General features: G+C 45.8%; 1 protein-coding gene across 1 annotated transcript in view; it reads left to right on the top strand.

Moving 5' to 3' along the window:
• LOC123755703 (uncharacterized) overlaps positions 1–17,271 on the top strand; it is a 108,449-nt gene that overhangs the window by 53,534 nt on the left and 37,644 nt on the right. Inside the window, exons 6-7 of the mRNA XM_045738434.2 lie at positions 3,130–3,342; positions 15,947–16,134. Of these exons, the coding sequence (XP_045594390.1) occupies positions 3,130–3,342; positions 15,947–16,134 (401 nt within the window). The remainder of the gene's footprint in view (positions 1–3,129; positions 3,343–15,946; positions 16,135–17,271) is intronic.

Below are 17,271 nucleotides of genomic sequence, written 5' to 3'. Positions count from 1 at the left end.
GTTGCTTTGGGTTGTGGCTCGGTTGGAGCCCATTCCCACGAGGGCAGTCCTTATGGTTCCTTGGTGGCCGGCCCAGCCTTATTTTCAGGCGCTGCTTGATAGGTGTCTGAACCCAGGGCGTTTTCCCGCGGCTCCGCCTCTTTCAGCAGGTCGAATCGATCCTGTACGTGACTGGTTCAGCCTTCTCCTCGGCTTTTCACGTCTGGTATTTTGACGCGGGTATCACCATCTCTGTGGTGTTCAGGTGGCTTTGTTGACGGTGTCCCACCTGCGAGCTTCGTCTTGTCGACAGCATGACGTTTTGTACGCTTTCTCGTCACCTCTGGCCTGCTCGTGCGTCGCCTGAGCCGTCCTGGTCCTTGATCAGGGTGCCTTCTTATCTTCTCCTCAGTTTGTGGTAGCCCCTTCAGTTCAGGTTTCTGCTCTTTGCTACTGGTGATAGATTTGTACGTGTGCAGCGTTTCTCCGTCCTGGCAACGGTCGAGACAGCTGGTTTCCGGAGGGATTCTTGGGTTATTGATGCTTGATTGGTTTGGCCGGGGGTGCATCCTGTGTTGTCCGGTTGTGCTTTTTGCCGTTGCCTGGGTTCCGTGTCTTGGGATGCGCTGTGGTTGATCCGGTTCCCCTCGTTCTCTGTTTTCAGGGCTCGGGTCTCCCAGGTCGTCCACAGATTTTTCATTCTTCCAGCCTGCGGTCTGTCTTTGTGCCCATGCTGTTCAGACGTTTGCAGCTTTTGCTGCTGTGTTGGTGACGTCTAGGGCTCATTTCGGGCACAGGGATATGAGGGTCGCACAGGTTCTTGGCCACCCATTCTTTATGCGTGTCTGCTCCTGTGCGTTCTTGTTGCCTTGGGTCGCAGTTTGCGACCTGTTGTCTCAGCTTTGCGTTGCAGTTTGTGGCAGCCGCCTCCCGGGTTAGCCCTTTCTTTTCCTTCTCTTTGGGTATGAAGCTCCAGGGAGCCGTAGGGGCTCCCCACAGAAAACCAACGTTGAATGTAATGAAACGCCATTTTCTGGGTGAGCCCCAGAGGCTCCCTGGCAACCCTCCCTCCCACCGGTCGGCGTTTTTTTCGCGTTGGTTGAAGCTTAGCTTCCGAACTGAAGCTTGGCAGCCGGCGCGGTAGGTCCGGGGCTCCCCCCTTCCCCTCTCGGGGTGGGGAGGGCTGTGCGGACGATCGGCGCGGCAGTAAAGTGTGATGTTTGCTTGTTTCCTTGTGATTGTAGGGAGTTTCTACCCCTCTGTTTGGTTTTTGTTTTAGTTTTTTACCATGTGGGGTTTGTTTTGTTATGCCTACCTTTCTGGGTGCCTAACCCCGGTCGATGGCAGATAAGGAAAACCCCAACCACAAAGGGGTTTTCCAGGGCCATTGCTCCCTGAAACCTCTCTGAAGGGGCCAGGTTCTGGCTCTGGTCCCTGGTAGGTCTGAACTCCTTAGCTAATGTCCCTGTCTAATATAACATACATTAGCCCGATAAGCTCCAGGGAGCCTCTGGGGCTCACCCAGAAAATAGCGTTTCATTACATTCAACGCTGGTTTTTTGCATTTTGAACATTAAAGTAGTTATTATATATCATGCCATGAGGCCCAGGAAAGTCAGTGGTAAGGCTCAACATATGAAAACCCATGTAAGGATGACCATAGAGCAGAAACAAGAGTACAGAATGTCTCTTCCTTAACAATTAAGAAAATGTGTGCAGCATGGGAAGAATTGCAAACCTTTGCTGAAACGACTCACCCAAATCTTGATTTGGGTGAGATTATATCCTTGCCTTAACCTATTCAGTGACGCTGTGATGCATCATTACAGACAAATGTTAAAACGAAGAGAAAAACAAATGTCTCTTGACAAATTTGTTGTGAGACAAACAAGCACTGAACCACAACCAGGTCCTAGTGGTATTCAGGCAAAACGTAGGAGAGAGAGTACCCCAGAGAAAACATCACTGCCTGATGTGATAATGGAAGGGGACTTCCCTTCCAAACAGTAACAACTCTCCTCCCCCCCCCTCATCACCATCTTCCATACGCCATCAAGCACCCTCCATAAAGGTAAGAGAAACTTTGGTACTGTATTATAGTTAGAAAAAAACATTGTATTCAGTATAAAATATATTTGTTAATATTTTGGAGGGTGGGGAACGGATTAATTCAAATCCCTTTATTTCTTATGGGGAAAATCACTTCGACTTACGATATTTCGAGTTACGATCCGTCTCTGGGAACGGATTAGCATCGCACGTCGAGGCCCCAGTGTGTGTGTGTATATTTATTTTTATATTTATTTTAGTATATTTTGGTAGCAGTCTTTCTTGTAAACATATGTTGTTGAATATGACCGAAAAGGTAAGATTAATAATTCTAACACAAATCTTCTCAATATTTCTTATATTTTTCTTCTCTGTCGGTGGTAATAAAAATAACAATTCTCCGAAATTCATTTTTTAATTGTCTGACACCTGAACGCATTTCGTAATTCGTATTACATTTTCAAAGACTTAATTTACACATGTCTACAATATTATATATCACGTATGACGATAATCTGAAATGTAGAGCAGTGGCTATTCTGGCTGCCAATCGCACATTAATTAATAAAAAAGTAAAATAAAGTAAATAAGACTGCTTGTTTCCTCTACACTGTGAGAGCTGTGGATAAAACAAAGAGAATAAACACTTAAAACATTTAATATAACAAAAATGACTTTAATAACATACAAAACAAAGCCCCTTACCTACTTGGCTAAAACACAATATTATGAAAAGAAATATAAATACAGGCGAGTTTTTACGTTAAGGAAAAGAGAGGTGCAAATTACTTTATACAAAAGTTGTACGCATCTAATGTCTCCTGGGATGGCAACAGTACTGTATATGTTACTGCTGAGAGGACGAGGTGTATTCTGATGAGTGGACGCCGGTGAGCCCCTTTTATATGGACCACTCATAATGAATAATAGTCATATCGAAATAAGTAGTATCCAGAAATGTGGTTGCCTATATTTTTTCCTAAGGCATTCCTCTCCTGACTTAGTTTGCCATGCTACATGAATTTACAGAATAGGATTCTTTTGCTCCACAATTGTATGTAGAGTATATTGGTCAATAACGGGTATATTAATTTTTTATAGAGCACAAAATTTCGGACGAAAGAACCTGTGGATCCAAGAGTGTTACAGAAGATGTATGAACTGACCCGACAAGGTGTGTCAACGGTCAAGATGATGCAAGAGGCTATAGCTGAATATGTAAGAGAAGAGCTGTTTCATTGTGGTGAGCCTCCACCGACAATGTACCGCAGATATAATCCCACTTCCTCGGACATCCAAAATGCTATGTATAAGGTGAGTGAAGAATATGGTGATGGGAAAATATATTCCTGTAGTTAATAAAGCTTATGCAAAGATCAGGTTTTCATTCTAGAATTGTTTATATTATATTAGGATGTTTATTAATTCACTGTGTCGGGAACAGGAAGCCAGAGTGTATTCATACACGTTAGGCTTTTCTGTGGGAAGCCCCTACAGCTCCCAGGAGCTTACCTGGCTGATATGTATGTATTAGACCGTGGTATCAGTCGATTGGAGTTCTTACCTACCGGAGACCACGCATCAGAACCTGACCCCCCCTCAGAGAGATACGAAGAGCAGTGGCCTATGGAAACCCCATGTATTTGGAATCATTCCATGTCTGCCATCAACTGGGGTTTAGCACCCAGAAGGGTAGGCATAACAAAACAAACCCCCACATAGAAAAAAAAATAATGGCTACCGAAGACTGAACAGAAAAACAGAACTCCCAAAATTTTAAAACAAGCAAACAAGCAAATGTCACACCCCGCCATCGCCTAGCTCAGTTCTCGGCTGTTGTCTGACTGTGGAGGTCGTTAACTCTGGCCTCTGATTCAGTGCAGTTATAACTGGCCTCTGATTCAGTGCAGTTATAAATGGCCTCTGATTCAGTGCAGTTATAAATGGCCTCTGATTCAGTGCAGTTATAACTGGCCTCTGATTCAGTGCAGTTATAACTGGCCTCTGATTCAGTGCAGTTATAACTGGCCTCTGATTCAGTGCAGTTATAACTGGCCTCTGATTCAGTGCAGTTATAACTGGCCTGATTCAGTGCAGTTATAACTGGCCTCTGATTCAGTGCAGTTATAACTGGCCTCTGATTCAGTGCAGTTATAACTGGCCTCTGATTCAGTGCAATTATAATTGGCCTCTGATTCAGTGCAATTATAACTGGCCTCTGATTCAGTGCAGTTATAACTGGCCTCCGATTCAGTGCAGTTATGTTGCGACCCGTTCTCGCACTTTCTTTAAGTCAATATTGGCTTATTTAATAAGTGCATATGTGACATACTAATTTATTGTGAATATTTTAGTTTACCTTGAAAAGCTTCATAGAAAACACCGACCTTACCTAACCTTCTTAGTATGTTAAGATAAGCATCTTATTGCTTTGTAATTACAATTATTACTTAACCTATACCTATAATAGGTTAAGTAATAATTGTAATTACGAGGCAATAAGATGCTTATCTTAACATACTAAGAAGGTTAGGTAAGGTCGGTGTTTTCTATGAAGCTTTTCAAGGTAAACTAAAATATTCACAATAAATTAGTGTGTCACATATGCACTTATTAAATAAGTCAATATTGACTTAAAGTAAGTGCGAGAACGGGTTGTATAACTGGCCTCTGATTCAGTGCAGCTTCAGAGGGTCTGGGTCTCTCAGGGTTCAACAATCTGGCTCCATTCGGACTGTACTCTGGTGGTTCATTGCACGAACCACTGGGGTTCTCTTCGGTCCTTGGCTCTTTGGGGCTGGTCACTTTGAGTGACTCGTCTGCTGGATTTTCGGGGTTTGGCTCTCTGTGCAGTTCATGTCCAGGGGAGTGTTCAGTGTCCTAGCGGAAGGCCTGTCTCAGTTCATTCCCCAGTCCACGGAATGGACAGTTGATGCCGACTCCTTCAGTTGGCTCTGCCGGACATATGGACTTCCGGATGTGGGCCTCTTCGCGTCGATATGGTCCCAGCATCTTCCCGTGTATGTGGCGCACTATCTCGATGGCGAAGTCGCCATCTTTTTCAGCAGGATTGGTCAAGGTAGGATTACCTGTACGTCTTTTCCCCAGGTCCAACTGTTGCTTCGGGTCCTGGCTCGGTAGGAGACTTACCAGGGGAGAGTAGTCCTGTTGGCCCCTTGGTGGCCGGCCCAGCCTTGGTTTCAGGCGCTGCTTGCTCTGTGTCCGAACCTGAGGTGTTGTCTGCAGCTCTGCTGCTTTCAGCAGATCAGGCCAGTCCGGTATGTGGCTGGTTCGATCTAATCCTCTGCTCTTCACTTCTGGTCTTTTTGACATGGGTGCATCACTAATTGTATGGTGATCAGGAGGCTTCATTGATGGTGTCACACTTGCGAGCTTTATCTCGGTGACAGTATGAAGTTTCATGGCGTTCTTTTTGCCATTTTCTCTCCCTTCATAGATTGTCTAATTTGGATCGGGTTGTTTTGTCTTTTCTCTCTAGGCTTTTTCAGGACTGTCATTTGATGCTGTTTCAGCAGTATCAAATGTCGCCCTTAATACTGTCGCCTCGTATTGTGCGGTGCTGGTGGAGCCGCTTCAGCTTGCATTCGGGGTGGATGCTAATTCTGCTCCATTCTGCAAGCTTTCTTGTGCTTTGTTTCACCTCCATCCTACTCATGTGCTGCCTGAATTGTCCTGGTCCTTGGACTGGGCGCTCTCTTTTCTCTCTCTCCCTAGGTTTGAGGTGGCCTCTGGGGGTCGGGTCAGGGAACTTCATGCTCTCCCCCATCTCGGGTTTCTGCTCTTTCGGTTCTTGTTTGGTTTGTTTGGTTACAGTCGCCTCCTTTTTTTCTTTCGAAGAACAAGTTGGCGGTGTTCCAAAGCGGCCCTTGTGTCGTTGATGCTTGGTTGGTCAGGGCGGGGGTGCATCATGTGTTGTGTCTGGTTGCAGCTCTTCACCGTTACCTGCGTACCATGGCCTCTGTTGCCAGGGATGCACTTTGGGGTGACCCAGTCTCTCTCATTCCCTGTTCCAGGGCTCGGGTTTCTCAGGTCGTCCACAGGGTTATTCTGTCCATTTAGCTTGTAGTCTGTCCTCATTTTCATGATGTTCGTAAATTTGCTGCTTTGGCTGCCATCATTGGTAACATGTCTTAGGCAGACCTTCGGGCACGAAGATTTAGGAGATCAAACAGAGTTCTGGTCACCCGTTACCTGGTCAACATTCCTGGCTCTAGTAGGGTGTCTCGCTCTGGGTCACAGGCTGCAGCCAGTTGTCTCGACTTCAAGATGGGGAGCGAGTGGCGGCCGCCTTCCGGGTAAGACCCTCTTTTTCCTTTTCTGGACTTGTCCCGTCTGAACCCTTGGGTTCATTACCCCCCCTCCTTTTGGATGACTACGCTGTCACAGGTTCGGCTTCTTTTGGAGCCGGCTTCTTGGATGGTGTCCCTGGACCTTCGGGATGCTTATTAGCACGTCCTGATTCATCCGGGGTTCAGGGACTGGCTCAATTTTGTTCTAGGGTGCCAGGGTTACCACTTTCGTTGTCTCCCGTTTGGGTTGAATCTGGCACCTCACATGTTTACACGCTTACGCGGGTCGTCGTAGCCTGTGTGCGTCTTTTAGGTGTTCGGGTGTTGGCCTACTTTGATGACTGGCTGGTTTGGGCTCCCAGCCGGTCCAGTTGTCTGCTAGCCAGGGATTTGCTTCTTTCCCAGCTCGCCGGGTTTGGGTTCTTGGTGAACTGTAGGAAGTCCCATCTGGTGCCCTCCCAGGTTTGGTCGTGGCTGGGTCTTGTGTGGGACTCTCGGACCGCTTCCATGTCTCTTCCTCCGGAGTCTCTCCTTCGGTTGCGATCCCGCTTGCGTCTGTTTCTGGGGGGCTCAAGGGCTTGTGCGGGAGCCTAAACTTCGCGGTGATGGCCTACCTGCCGGGTCGGGTTTGGCTTCGTTGGCCGTTCTGGTTCCTTTGGGGACGTCCTTTCCGTTTCTCTCGTGATCGTTGGGTTCGTTCCCAGGGGGGGGGGGCCTTGCGTCGCCGGCTTCCTCTTCGGGTTTTTCGGGGTTCAGTGCCTTGCCGCCTGCCTAAGTCCTCTCTCGATGTGTTCACTTACACGTCGTCTCTCGGCTGGGGTTTTGTGACTAGTGCTCACCAAACACTGCTAGGGGCGGTGGGGTCCGTCCTTCTGTCGAGCCCATAGCTCGGTGCGGGAGTTCGCGGCAGTGTGGTTTGCGCTTCGGAGGGTTTGAGTTGCCCGATGGTGGTTCAGTGGTTCATTGCCTGAACCGGGGGGTTCGATGCGGTTCTTGGCTTTTTGGTGCTGGTCACTTCGGGTGACTCGTCTGCTGAGTACTCGGGGTTTGGCTCTCCTGGCAGTTCATGTGCGGAGAGTATCCAACGTCTTGGCCGACGGCCTGACCCATTTCGTTCCCATCTCCACGGAACGGACGGTCGACGACAACTCCTTTCGTTAACTCTGCCAGACATTCGGGCTCCCCGAGGTGGACCTCTTCGCGTCGGCATGGTCACAGCGCTTTCCCCAGATGTGGCGCTCTTCCCCGATTGCAAGGCCGTCAGGGTCGATGCCTTTCGGCAGGACTGGTCGAGGTGGGGGGTTCCTTTACCTCTTTCCCCCGGTTCCGCTGTTGCTCCAGGTCCTGACTTGCTTGGAGACCTACCAGGGGAGAGTAGTCCTCTTGCCCCATGGAGGCCAGCCCAGCTGTGGTTTCAGGCGCTGCTTGCATAATGTCCAAATCCGGAGGTTTTCCCGCGGCTCCGCCTCTTCCAGCAGATCGGCCCGGTGCGTCACGTGGATGGTTCGATCTTCTCCACGAGTCTTCGCGTGTGGTCTTTTTTACTCGAGTTTATCATCATCTGTGTGGTGATCAGGTGGCTTCCTTGTTAGTGTCCCACCTGAGGGTTTCTTCTCGGCGGCAGTATGAAGTCTCCTGGCGGTCCTTTCGTCTCTTTTTGCGTCTTTGTCGCTGTGCTTCTCTTTCTGTTAGGGTGGTGTTGTCCTTTCTCTCTTCGTTGTTCCAAGACCGTTACCTTATGCCTAACACTGTCGCTTCGTATCGTGCGGTGCTGGCAGAGCCGCTTCAGCTTGCTTTCGGTATTGATGTTACTTCTGCACCGTTTCACAAGCTGTCTTGGGCTTTGTTTTTCCTCAGGCCTGCTCATGCACTGCCTGAGCCGTCCTGGTCATTGGATAGAGTACTCTTATTTTTCTTCTCAGTTTGTTGTGGCCCCTTTGGTTCAGGATTGTTTCTCTAAGGCTCTCTTTTTATGTTGGCATTGGCCTCTGGGGGTCGGGTTGATGAGCTTCATGCTCTTCTCCGGCGCAGGGGTTTCTGCTCCTTCGGTCTTCGTCGTGGTTTTGTTCGTCTGCAACCGTCTCCTTTTCTGGCGAAGAATGGGACTGCTGCTTTCCGGAGGGGTCCCTGGGTGGTTGATGCTTGGTTCGTTCGGCCAGGGGCGCATCATGTTTTGTGTCCGGTTGTGGTTCTTTGCCGTTATTTGTGCGCCACGGTTTTGGTGTCCGGGGGACGCACTGTGGGTGGATCCGGTCTCCCTTCTTCCGTGTTCGAGGGTGCGGGTCTCCCAGGTCGTCCGCAGAGTTATTAAGGCTAGCCAGCCTGCGGTTTATCCCTGTGCCCATGACGTTCGTAAGTTCGCTGCTCTTGCTGCCGTGTTTGGCAACATGTCTTGGGCTGACATTTTGGCACAGGGTTTTTGGTGGTCGAACAGGCTGCTCGTTACCTAGTGAACGTCCTTGGGTCTCGTCTGTCCTTTGTCGCTTTGAGTCGGCGGTTGCAGCCAGTTGTCTTGACTTCGAGTTGAGGAGTGAGCAGCGACCGCCTCCCATGTAAGTCCCTATTCTTTCATCTGTGGGTAGTTAGCTCTGGGGAGCTGAAGGGGCTTTCCCCAGAAAACCAGCATTCAATACAGAGCACCACTTGGTTCCCGAACTTTAGTTATCCGAAACTTCCTGTTTCCCGATTGGTGTTGGGGAGTCACGTTATACGAACTAAGTTCGGGTAGGAAGTAGTCCGCCAAGCTTCACGCCGGCCGGGGTTGGGGTTACCCTACACGAACCAAGTTCGGGTGAGGAAGCGGTCAGCCAAGCGTCGTGCCGGCCCGTGGTGGTGGGGTGGGTGATGGTTTAGCTTGCTCACTGACCGTGTCGGGCGCCGCCTGCTACCCTGTGACGTCACAGACTCACGGCCTATTGTTCCCATTGTTTGAATTTGTCACGAGACTGGAGTGTTCATTCCGTGACTTTGTTTTACATATCAGCACAATCAAGGAACATCCGTGCACCATAAATGCACGCATTGTGTCAGTGAAAGCATCTACAAGCGGGTTACGTAAAAGAAAGAGGTCAGTGATGACATTTGAAAAGAAAGTTGAAATAATTAAGAAGGTGGAGAGCGGTGTCCTGAGAAGTGTCGTGTGCGCTGAATATGGCATTAGTAAAAGTACTGTTTTTGATCTTCTTAAGGCTAAGCCTATAATTTTTTACTATTTCTCTAGAAGTGAAAGTGATAAAGCAATACGAAATAGAAAGGTAGTAAGTAAAGCAAAAGTGGAGAGTGTTGATAACGCAGTGTGGGAGTGGTACAAACAGAGACGTGAAGTGACGAACAAGCCAGTGGCAGGCTGGCTGCTCGTGGAAAAGGCGCGTGAATTTCACCAAGCAATGAAAATTACTCAAAAATGTGTATACAGTGATGGATGGCTCAGAAGTTTTAAAACCCATCATGGCATTAGGTTTATTAAAGTGCATGGTGAAAGACAATCTGCTGATATTGTTGATGCTGATGAGTATGTGAGTAAATTTGCGGAGATGGTGCAGGAACAAAATTTATCTCCAGAGCAAATTTATAATGCTGATGAGACAGGTTTGTACTGGCGTATGCTTCCCACAGAAACGATGGCTCATAGTGGTGAGGACGATCCTTCAGGTGGTTATAAACAGAACAAACAGAGAATTTCTTTGTTGTGCTGTGCAAATGCAGCTGGCACGCACAAATTAAAGTTACTTGTGATTGGAATTAGTAAAAACCCCAGGGCTTTAAAGTCAGCCAGGTGCCTCCCTGTGATTTATAAGGACCAGCCAAGTGCGTGGATGTCTCGAGTAATATTTGTTGAGTGGTTTAATAAGAACTTTGTACCCGAGGTGAAGGAACACCTGAAAAGTGTTGGTCTCCCGCAAAACAGCAATGTTGTGCTGCTGCTAGATAACAGTTCAACGCATCCACGAGGTGATGAGCTTGTAAATGGCAATATTATTGGAATGTTCTTGCCACCCAATACAACCTCAGTGATCCAACCCATGGATCAAGGAATAATTAAGAACCTTAACACTTTCGCGTTCCACAGACTGAATAATTCGTCACTCACTTTTCTACTGAATGTGTTCCAACGACGCAATACTGAGTCACTCATTACAATATTTTTTAAAAATTTAAATTTTATCAGATCAATCTGGTAGTGGTTTTAAAATAAGCGCCTTTAGATTGCACACAATTTGATACCAAAATCAAAGATATAACATGAAACTTGATGTCCAAACACTTGAAATATTATAAATAGGTCTATGGTCTGAATATTAAAATATTTGTTAAAATTCTATTTATTGTCCTATTATCTTGGGACTTGTTTTAAAATGTGCGCCTTTTTATTGCAAACAATTTGATACCAAAATGAAAGATGTAACACAAATATTTATGTCAGAACACTGGAAAGATATAAATAAATTTGTGATGATGAGCGTCCAGAATTAAAATATTTGTTAAAAATCCAGTTATTGCTCTATTATTCTGGGACTAGTTTTAAAATAATCGCCTTTTTATTGCGAACAATTTGATACCAAAATGAGCGACGTAGCACGAAATTTGATGTTATCAAATTGAACGAGTTGAACATTAGGTTGCAATGTACAAAATGGTGCTCGTTCACGGGTAACTTTAGGCTTTTCTGCGGGGAGGCACTCCAGCCTTTTGTACATTTTATTCATACACATCTGTAGGGAATTTAATTGCGAACACAATGATACCAAAACGAGCGACGTAGCACGAGAATTAAGGTAAAAAAATGGAACGAGAATGCACATGTTACTGATTTTGTGCGTTTTTGCCGACTTTACGCTTTGCTGTTGGGAGTCACGCTAGGCTTTTGGACATTATATTTATACACACCTGTAGAGAATTTAATTGCGAACACAATGATACCAAAACGAGCGACGTAGCACGAGAATTAAGGTGATAAAGCTGGAACGAATATACACATTTGGGTGTCACCGCGCGCTTACCCGCATGGAGGGGCCACCTACCCCCTGTCAACCGCGAGTTTCCACGGAGCGCGAAAGTGTTAAACACCACTACAAGAGGATGTTTGCCAGACGTCTTAATAATCAGCTTAGAACACTTAAGGACTTTTATAAAGTCTTCACAATAAAGTCAGCTATCTGGAGTATTGCTAGTGCATGGGATGAGGTAAAGCAGACAACACTAAGAAATGGTTAGAAAAAACTTTGGCCCGCGTCAAGTCTGTTTGCTGAGGAAGATGACGAGGCAGATTTTGAAGGATTTGCGGTGAAGGAAGTTAGCGAGAAGAAAAAATTAAGAGAGGAACTCCTAGCCTATGTCAAGGGGATTAAGTCCCCTGAGATTAGAGCAGAACTGGTGACTGAAACAATAGAAGATGACATAGATAGATGGATAGATTTTGATGAAGAAGCCCAAACAATCGAAACATGACTAATGATGAAATTATAGAATTAGTATGTACAGCAAAAAAGCCAGACGAGTGCAATGAAGAAGATGGAGAGGAAGAGGAAGAGGAAGAGGATGAAGAAACGTTAAAGGAAAAATGTGATATGGAAAAAGTTCAGCAAAATTTTGAATACATTCTGGCATTTATGGACACGAGTTACACAGAGTTTGAAACTAAGGACACGATGACTCTGTACAATATGTATATGAAGTTTTTAAAAACAAGAGCCAAGGGAATGAAACAAATGGGGCAAATGAAACGAGGTGGGGCCTCGTAGCCTGGTTGTGGGGCCTCGTAGCCTGGTGGATAGCGCGCAGGACTCGTAATTCGGTGGCGCGGGTTCGATTCCCGCACGAGGCAGAAACAAATGGGCAAAGTTTCTTTCACCCTAAGTGTCCTTGTTACCTAGCAGTAAATAGGTACCTGGGAGTTAGTCAGCTGTCACGGGCTGCTTCCTGGGGTGTGTGTGTGTGTGGTGTGGGGAAAAAAAAAAAGTAGTTAGTAAACAGTTGATTGACAGTTGAGAGGCGGGCCGAAAGAGCAAAGCTCAACCCCGCAAAACACAACTAGTAAACACAAATGTCAATTACAGAGTCTTTTGCAATGGCTTCCAAGAAAGCTCGCATTGCATCACCTGCACCTGACTCATCGCATGTTGACGCAGTCAACCCAACAACTTCAGTCAACCCAACAACTTCAGTCAATCCAACACCATCAACATCCACCACCACCTCTTCCATGTAAATAACTATGCTTCATCAACATCGATCATCAACATAAGCGGATCAGGACTTAAATTATTGGTGAGTACAAACAAAATATGGTCACGCATTTACGCTATGAACCTGTCGATTTTTCCCGCTGGATTTTTTCACATTTTTTTTTTTATATTTTTTTCCTCCATTTCTCTTATACGAACTTACATGTTAACCGACGGGTCTCGTCCCCAAGGGGTTCGGAAACCAAGTGGTGCTCTGTATAATGAAACTCCATTTTCTGGGTGAGACCTGGAGGCTCCTCGGCATCCCTCCCTCCCTCTGGTCGGCAGTTTTTCGCATGTTTTAACATCCAGCTTAAGAACTGGGGGTGGATAGCCCGCATGAAAGGTCTGGGGCTACCCCTTCCCCCCTCCTGGGGAGGGGGGAGAGCTGTGCAAACAGCGATGTGTGACATTATGATCGTTTGCTTATTTCTTTTAGGGGAGTTCTATCTGCTTGTTCGGCTTGTGGTAGCAACAATTTCACCAGAATAGGGGTTTATTTTGGGATGCTTACCTTTCTGGGTGCCTGACCCGGTTGATGGCAGACATAGAATGCTTCCAACCACACGGGAGTTTCTATAGGTCATTGCTCCCCTTGCCTCTTCTGAGGGGGGCCAGGTTCTGGCTCGTGGTCCCCAGTAGGCCCACAGAACTCCATATACATGACTGATGCCAAAGTCTGACATTAGCATATCAGCCTAATAAGCTCCGGGGAGCCTCCGGGTCGCACCCAGAAAATGGCATTTCATTGCATTCAACGCTGGTATTTTCAAAGTTCTTTGGAGCCTCTCGGTGTTTGCCTCGACGCTCCGGCCTGTTCCCGTGATGTGGGTCTTGTGCAGCTACATGCTTGGGTGAACGCAAAACTTTAGTGCCCGTTCACACTTGGCTTCGGTCATGCATTTCCTGAGCCTCCTCGAGCTTCATTCTGATTGGCTTGAGGAGGATGTTGGGATGCTCGGTGTGGTCCCTCGTGTGGGGGGGGGGGGCCTTGGTTACCTCTGTTGCCCTCCATAAGCAATATGCTCCAATCCTCAAGGAGGTGATTTTTTTATTTTTCATCTCCAGTTCTGCATGTTGGCAATCCGTAATGGCCTAGTCTTTGGAATCGGCATCGGCATGGCCTTGGCTCTCACTTCTGCTTCCCCTTTTTGTCCTTTGTTGTTTCCTGAGGACACTATCTCTCAGTTCTTGTCTGCTGCAGCAGTTCATTGCTGTTCTGTGTTGAACTTGTTGTGTGTGTTCATGTGGGTCATTGTTGTCTTTTGCAGCAGTCTGGTCGAGCCAGGGTGTCGCCTGCTGTTAGTCAAGGTGGGTCCTCTGTGGTGCCTGCAGCTGGGCCGGATGTGTGTCCCCAGGCTTCATCAGGCTTCGTCTAGTTGGCGCAGAGATTGGTTTGCATGAGGTTCGCGACCCTTTTGTGGGTTGCCTCTTTGACTGAGTGGTGGGGGGGGGAACGATAGCTCTGTTTGCCAGCTCTTGGCCCAGTACTCTGTGGGCATTTCAGGTCGTTTCTTACGGCATGCTGTGTAGTTATTTGGTCCTGCCTCCTTCAGGGGGTTGGGGTATTTGCGGCAGGCCACCTCTCCTTGCCTTCGTTGGGTCATCTCGGAGTTGGCAGCTAAAGCCTGGTCAAAACGACTTCGTCTCTTCAGTGGTTTCCCACCAGTTTCCAATCCCAAAATGGGATTTTTCGGATCTCTCATTCATTCTCTACCTATTCTGCTTGAACCGGTTTATTCCTTGTTCCTTCTTTCGGATGACTTTATTGTTCCAGTTCCCTCTTGGATGATTTCCAAAAATAGACCACACACATCTTACAAATTATGTGGAAAGGAATTATAGAACTCTAATAAAGAAAGATATCTAGGGGTGGTTTTGGATAGTAAACTGTCATCTGAGGAACACTGAGAGAAGCGTATACATCGCTTTCCATCTTCAGACGAACTTCGATTGAAACAAGTTGAGACCAAAACCGTCAGTAGTTTCAAAGGGTTATACGACAAAGAGAAAGATAAGTATTCACTTATTTTCATGTTTTTCCTGTATTTTGCATGCAAATTAATCATTTTACAATGAAAAAAAAATTTTAAATTATTTTTTGCAAATAGGCAGGAATGACCATTTTGCTATAGCCAACTCTAAGTATGCTGTTGTGGATGACTGCTGGAGGGTACGGGTGCTTGTTTTTACTGTGGTGCTACACAAAGTTTAGCACACACACACACACACACACACACACACACACACACACACACACACACACACACACACACACACACACACACACACACACACACACACACACACACACACACACACACACACACACACACACACACACACACACACACACACACACACACACACACACACACACACACACACACACACACACACACACACACACACACACACACACACACACACACACACACACACACACACACACACACACACACACACACACACACACACACACACACACACACACACACACACACACACACACACACACACACACACACACACACACACACACACACACACACACACACACACACACACACACACACACACACACACACACACACACACACACACACACACACACACACACACACACACACACACACACACACACACACACACACACACACACACACACACACACACACACACACACACACACACACACACACACACACACACACACACACACACACACACACACACACACACACACACACACACACACACACACACACACACACACACACACACACACACACACACACACACACACACACACACACACACACACACACACACACACACACACACACACACACACACACACACACACACACACACACACACACACACACACACACACACACACACACACACACACACACACACACACACACACACACACACACACATATATATATTCCTGTAACTTGTTTGACCCTTAGACGGTGGTTATCTAAGGTGGTTGGCTCTGCTGGGTTAAATCCTTATTTGCATCATACATATAAAATCCAGAAAATAATTATTTCTATCTTCATATGATCCACATTATCCTGTGAATCAACATATGATAACCACTGTCTAAGGGTCAAACAAGTTACAGGAATGTGTGTGTGTGTGTGTGTGTGCTAAACTTTGTGTAGCACCACAGTAAAAACAAGCACCCGTGCCCTCCAGCAGTCATCCACAACAGCATACTTAGAGTGCTCCTTATGAATTGTCTTGTACAGTACAAGTAATACATTCTTCACAAACTACTTTCAACCATCCTTGTATGTATTTAAAAAATAAGTTCACAGTTTGCATTGAACCAGGAGTGTTTTCAGTCTACAAGTATATGTTACCCAACAGGTAAAACAGGAGATGCGGCTGGAGGGGAAGAGCATCCTGCAGTACCGATGCGCTGCACTTGTTCGCGAAATTACTGAAATGGTGGTTCAGACAGACAGTGAAGAATATCTTAACCAGTTGGAAGAACAACTTAGGGGCATTTACAATGCTGTAAGAAACACTATACCCATTCAGGATATTCATTTTAGGTGAGTAATATCATATTGATGCAATGCCATCTGATCTTGTCCTTGACCTATCGTCAACTTAAGAGTTTCCAGTATCACAAGTACTTAGATGTTTAGCAGTATTAGTTGAAGTAATGAATATGGTACTGTTCTAATTGATATAATGAATGTGCTGCTATATTAGTTGGTGTGATAATTGTGCAGCTGTTTTAGTTGATGTATGTGCAGCTGTTTTAGTTGATGAATGTATAGCTGTTTTAGTTGATGTATGTGCAGCTGTTTTAGTTGATGAATGTGTAGCTGTATTAGTTGATGAATGTATAGCTGTATTAGTTGATGAATGTATAGCTGTATTAGTTGATGAATGTATAGCTGTATTAGTTGATGAATGTATAGCTGTATTAGTTGATGAATGTATAGCTGTATTAGTTGATGAATGTGCAGCTGTTTTAGTTGATGAATGTGTAGCTGTATTAGTTGATGAATGTATAGCTGTATTAGTTGATGAATGTGCAGCTGTTTTAGTTGATGAATGTGCAGCTGTATTGATGAATGTATAGCTGTATTAGTTGATGAATGTATAGCTGTATTAGTTGATGAATGTATAGCTGTATTAGTTGATGAATGTGCAGCTGTTTTAGTTGATGAATGTGTAGCTGTATTAGTTGATGAATGTATAGCTGTATTAGTTGATGAATGTGCAGCTGTTTTAGTTGATGAATGTGCAGCTGTATTGATGAATGTATAGCTGTATTAGTTGATGAATGTATAGCTGTATTAGTTGATGAATGTGCAGCTGTATTAGTTGATGAATGTGCAGCTGTTTTAGTTGATGAATGTGCAGCTGTTTTAGTTGATGAATGTGCAGCTGTTTTAGTTGATGTATGTGCAGCTGTTTTAGTTGATGAATGTGTAGCTGTATTAGTTGATGAATGTCCAGCTGTATTGATGAATGTGTAGCTGTATTAGTTGATGAATGTGCAGCTGTTTTAGTTGATGAATGTGCAGCTGTTTTAGTTGATGAATGTGCAGCTGTATTGATGAATGTATAGCTGTATTAGTTGATGAATGTATAGCTGTATTAGTTGATGAATGTGCAGCTGTATTAGTTGATGAATGTGCAGCTGTTTTAGTTGATGAATGTGTAGCTGTATTAGT

This window comes from Procambarus clarkii, chromosome 43, assembly GCF_040958095.1.
Source record: "Procambarus clarkii isolate CNS0578487 chromosome 43, FALCON_Pclarkii_2.0, whole genome shotgun sequence".
Classification (NCBI taxonomy): domain Eukaryota; kingdom Metazoa; phylum Arthropoda; class Malacostraca; order Decapoda; family Cambaridae; genus Procambarus; species Procambarus clarkii.
This window is presented reverse-complemented; position numbering and strand designations above follow the sequence as displayed.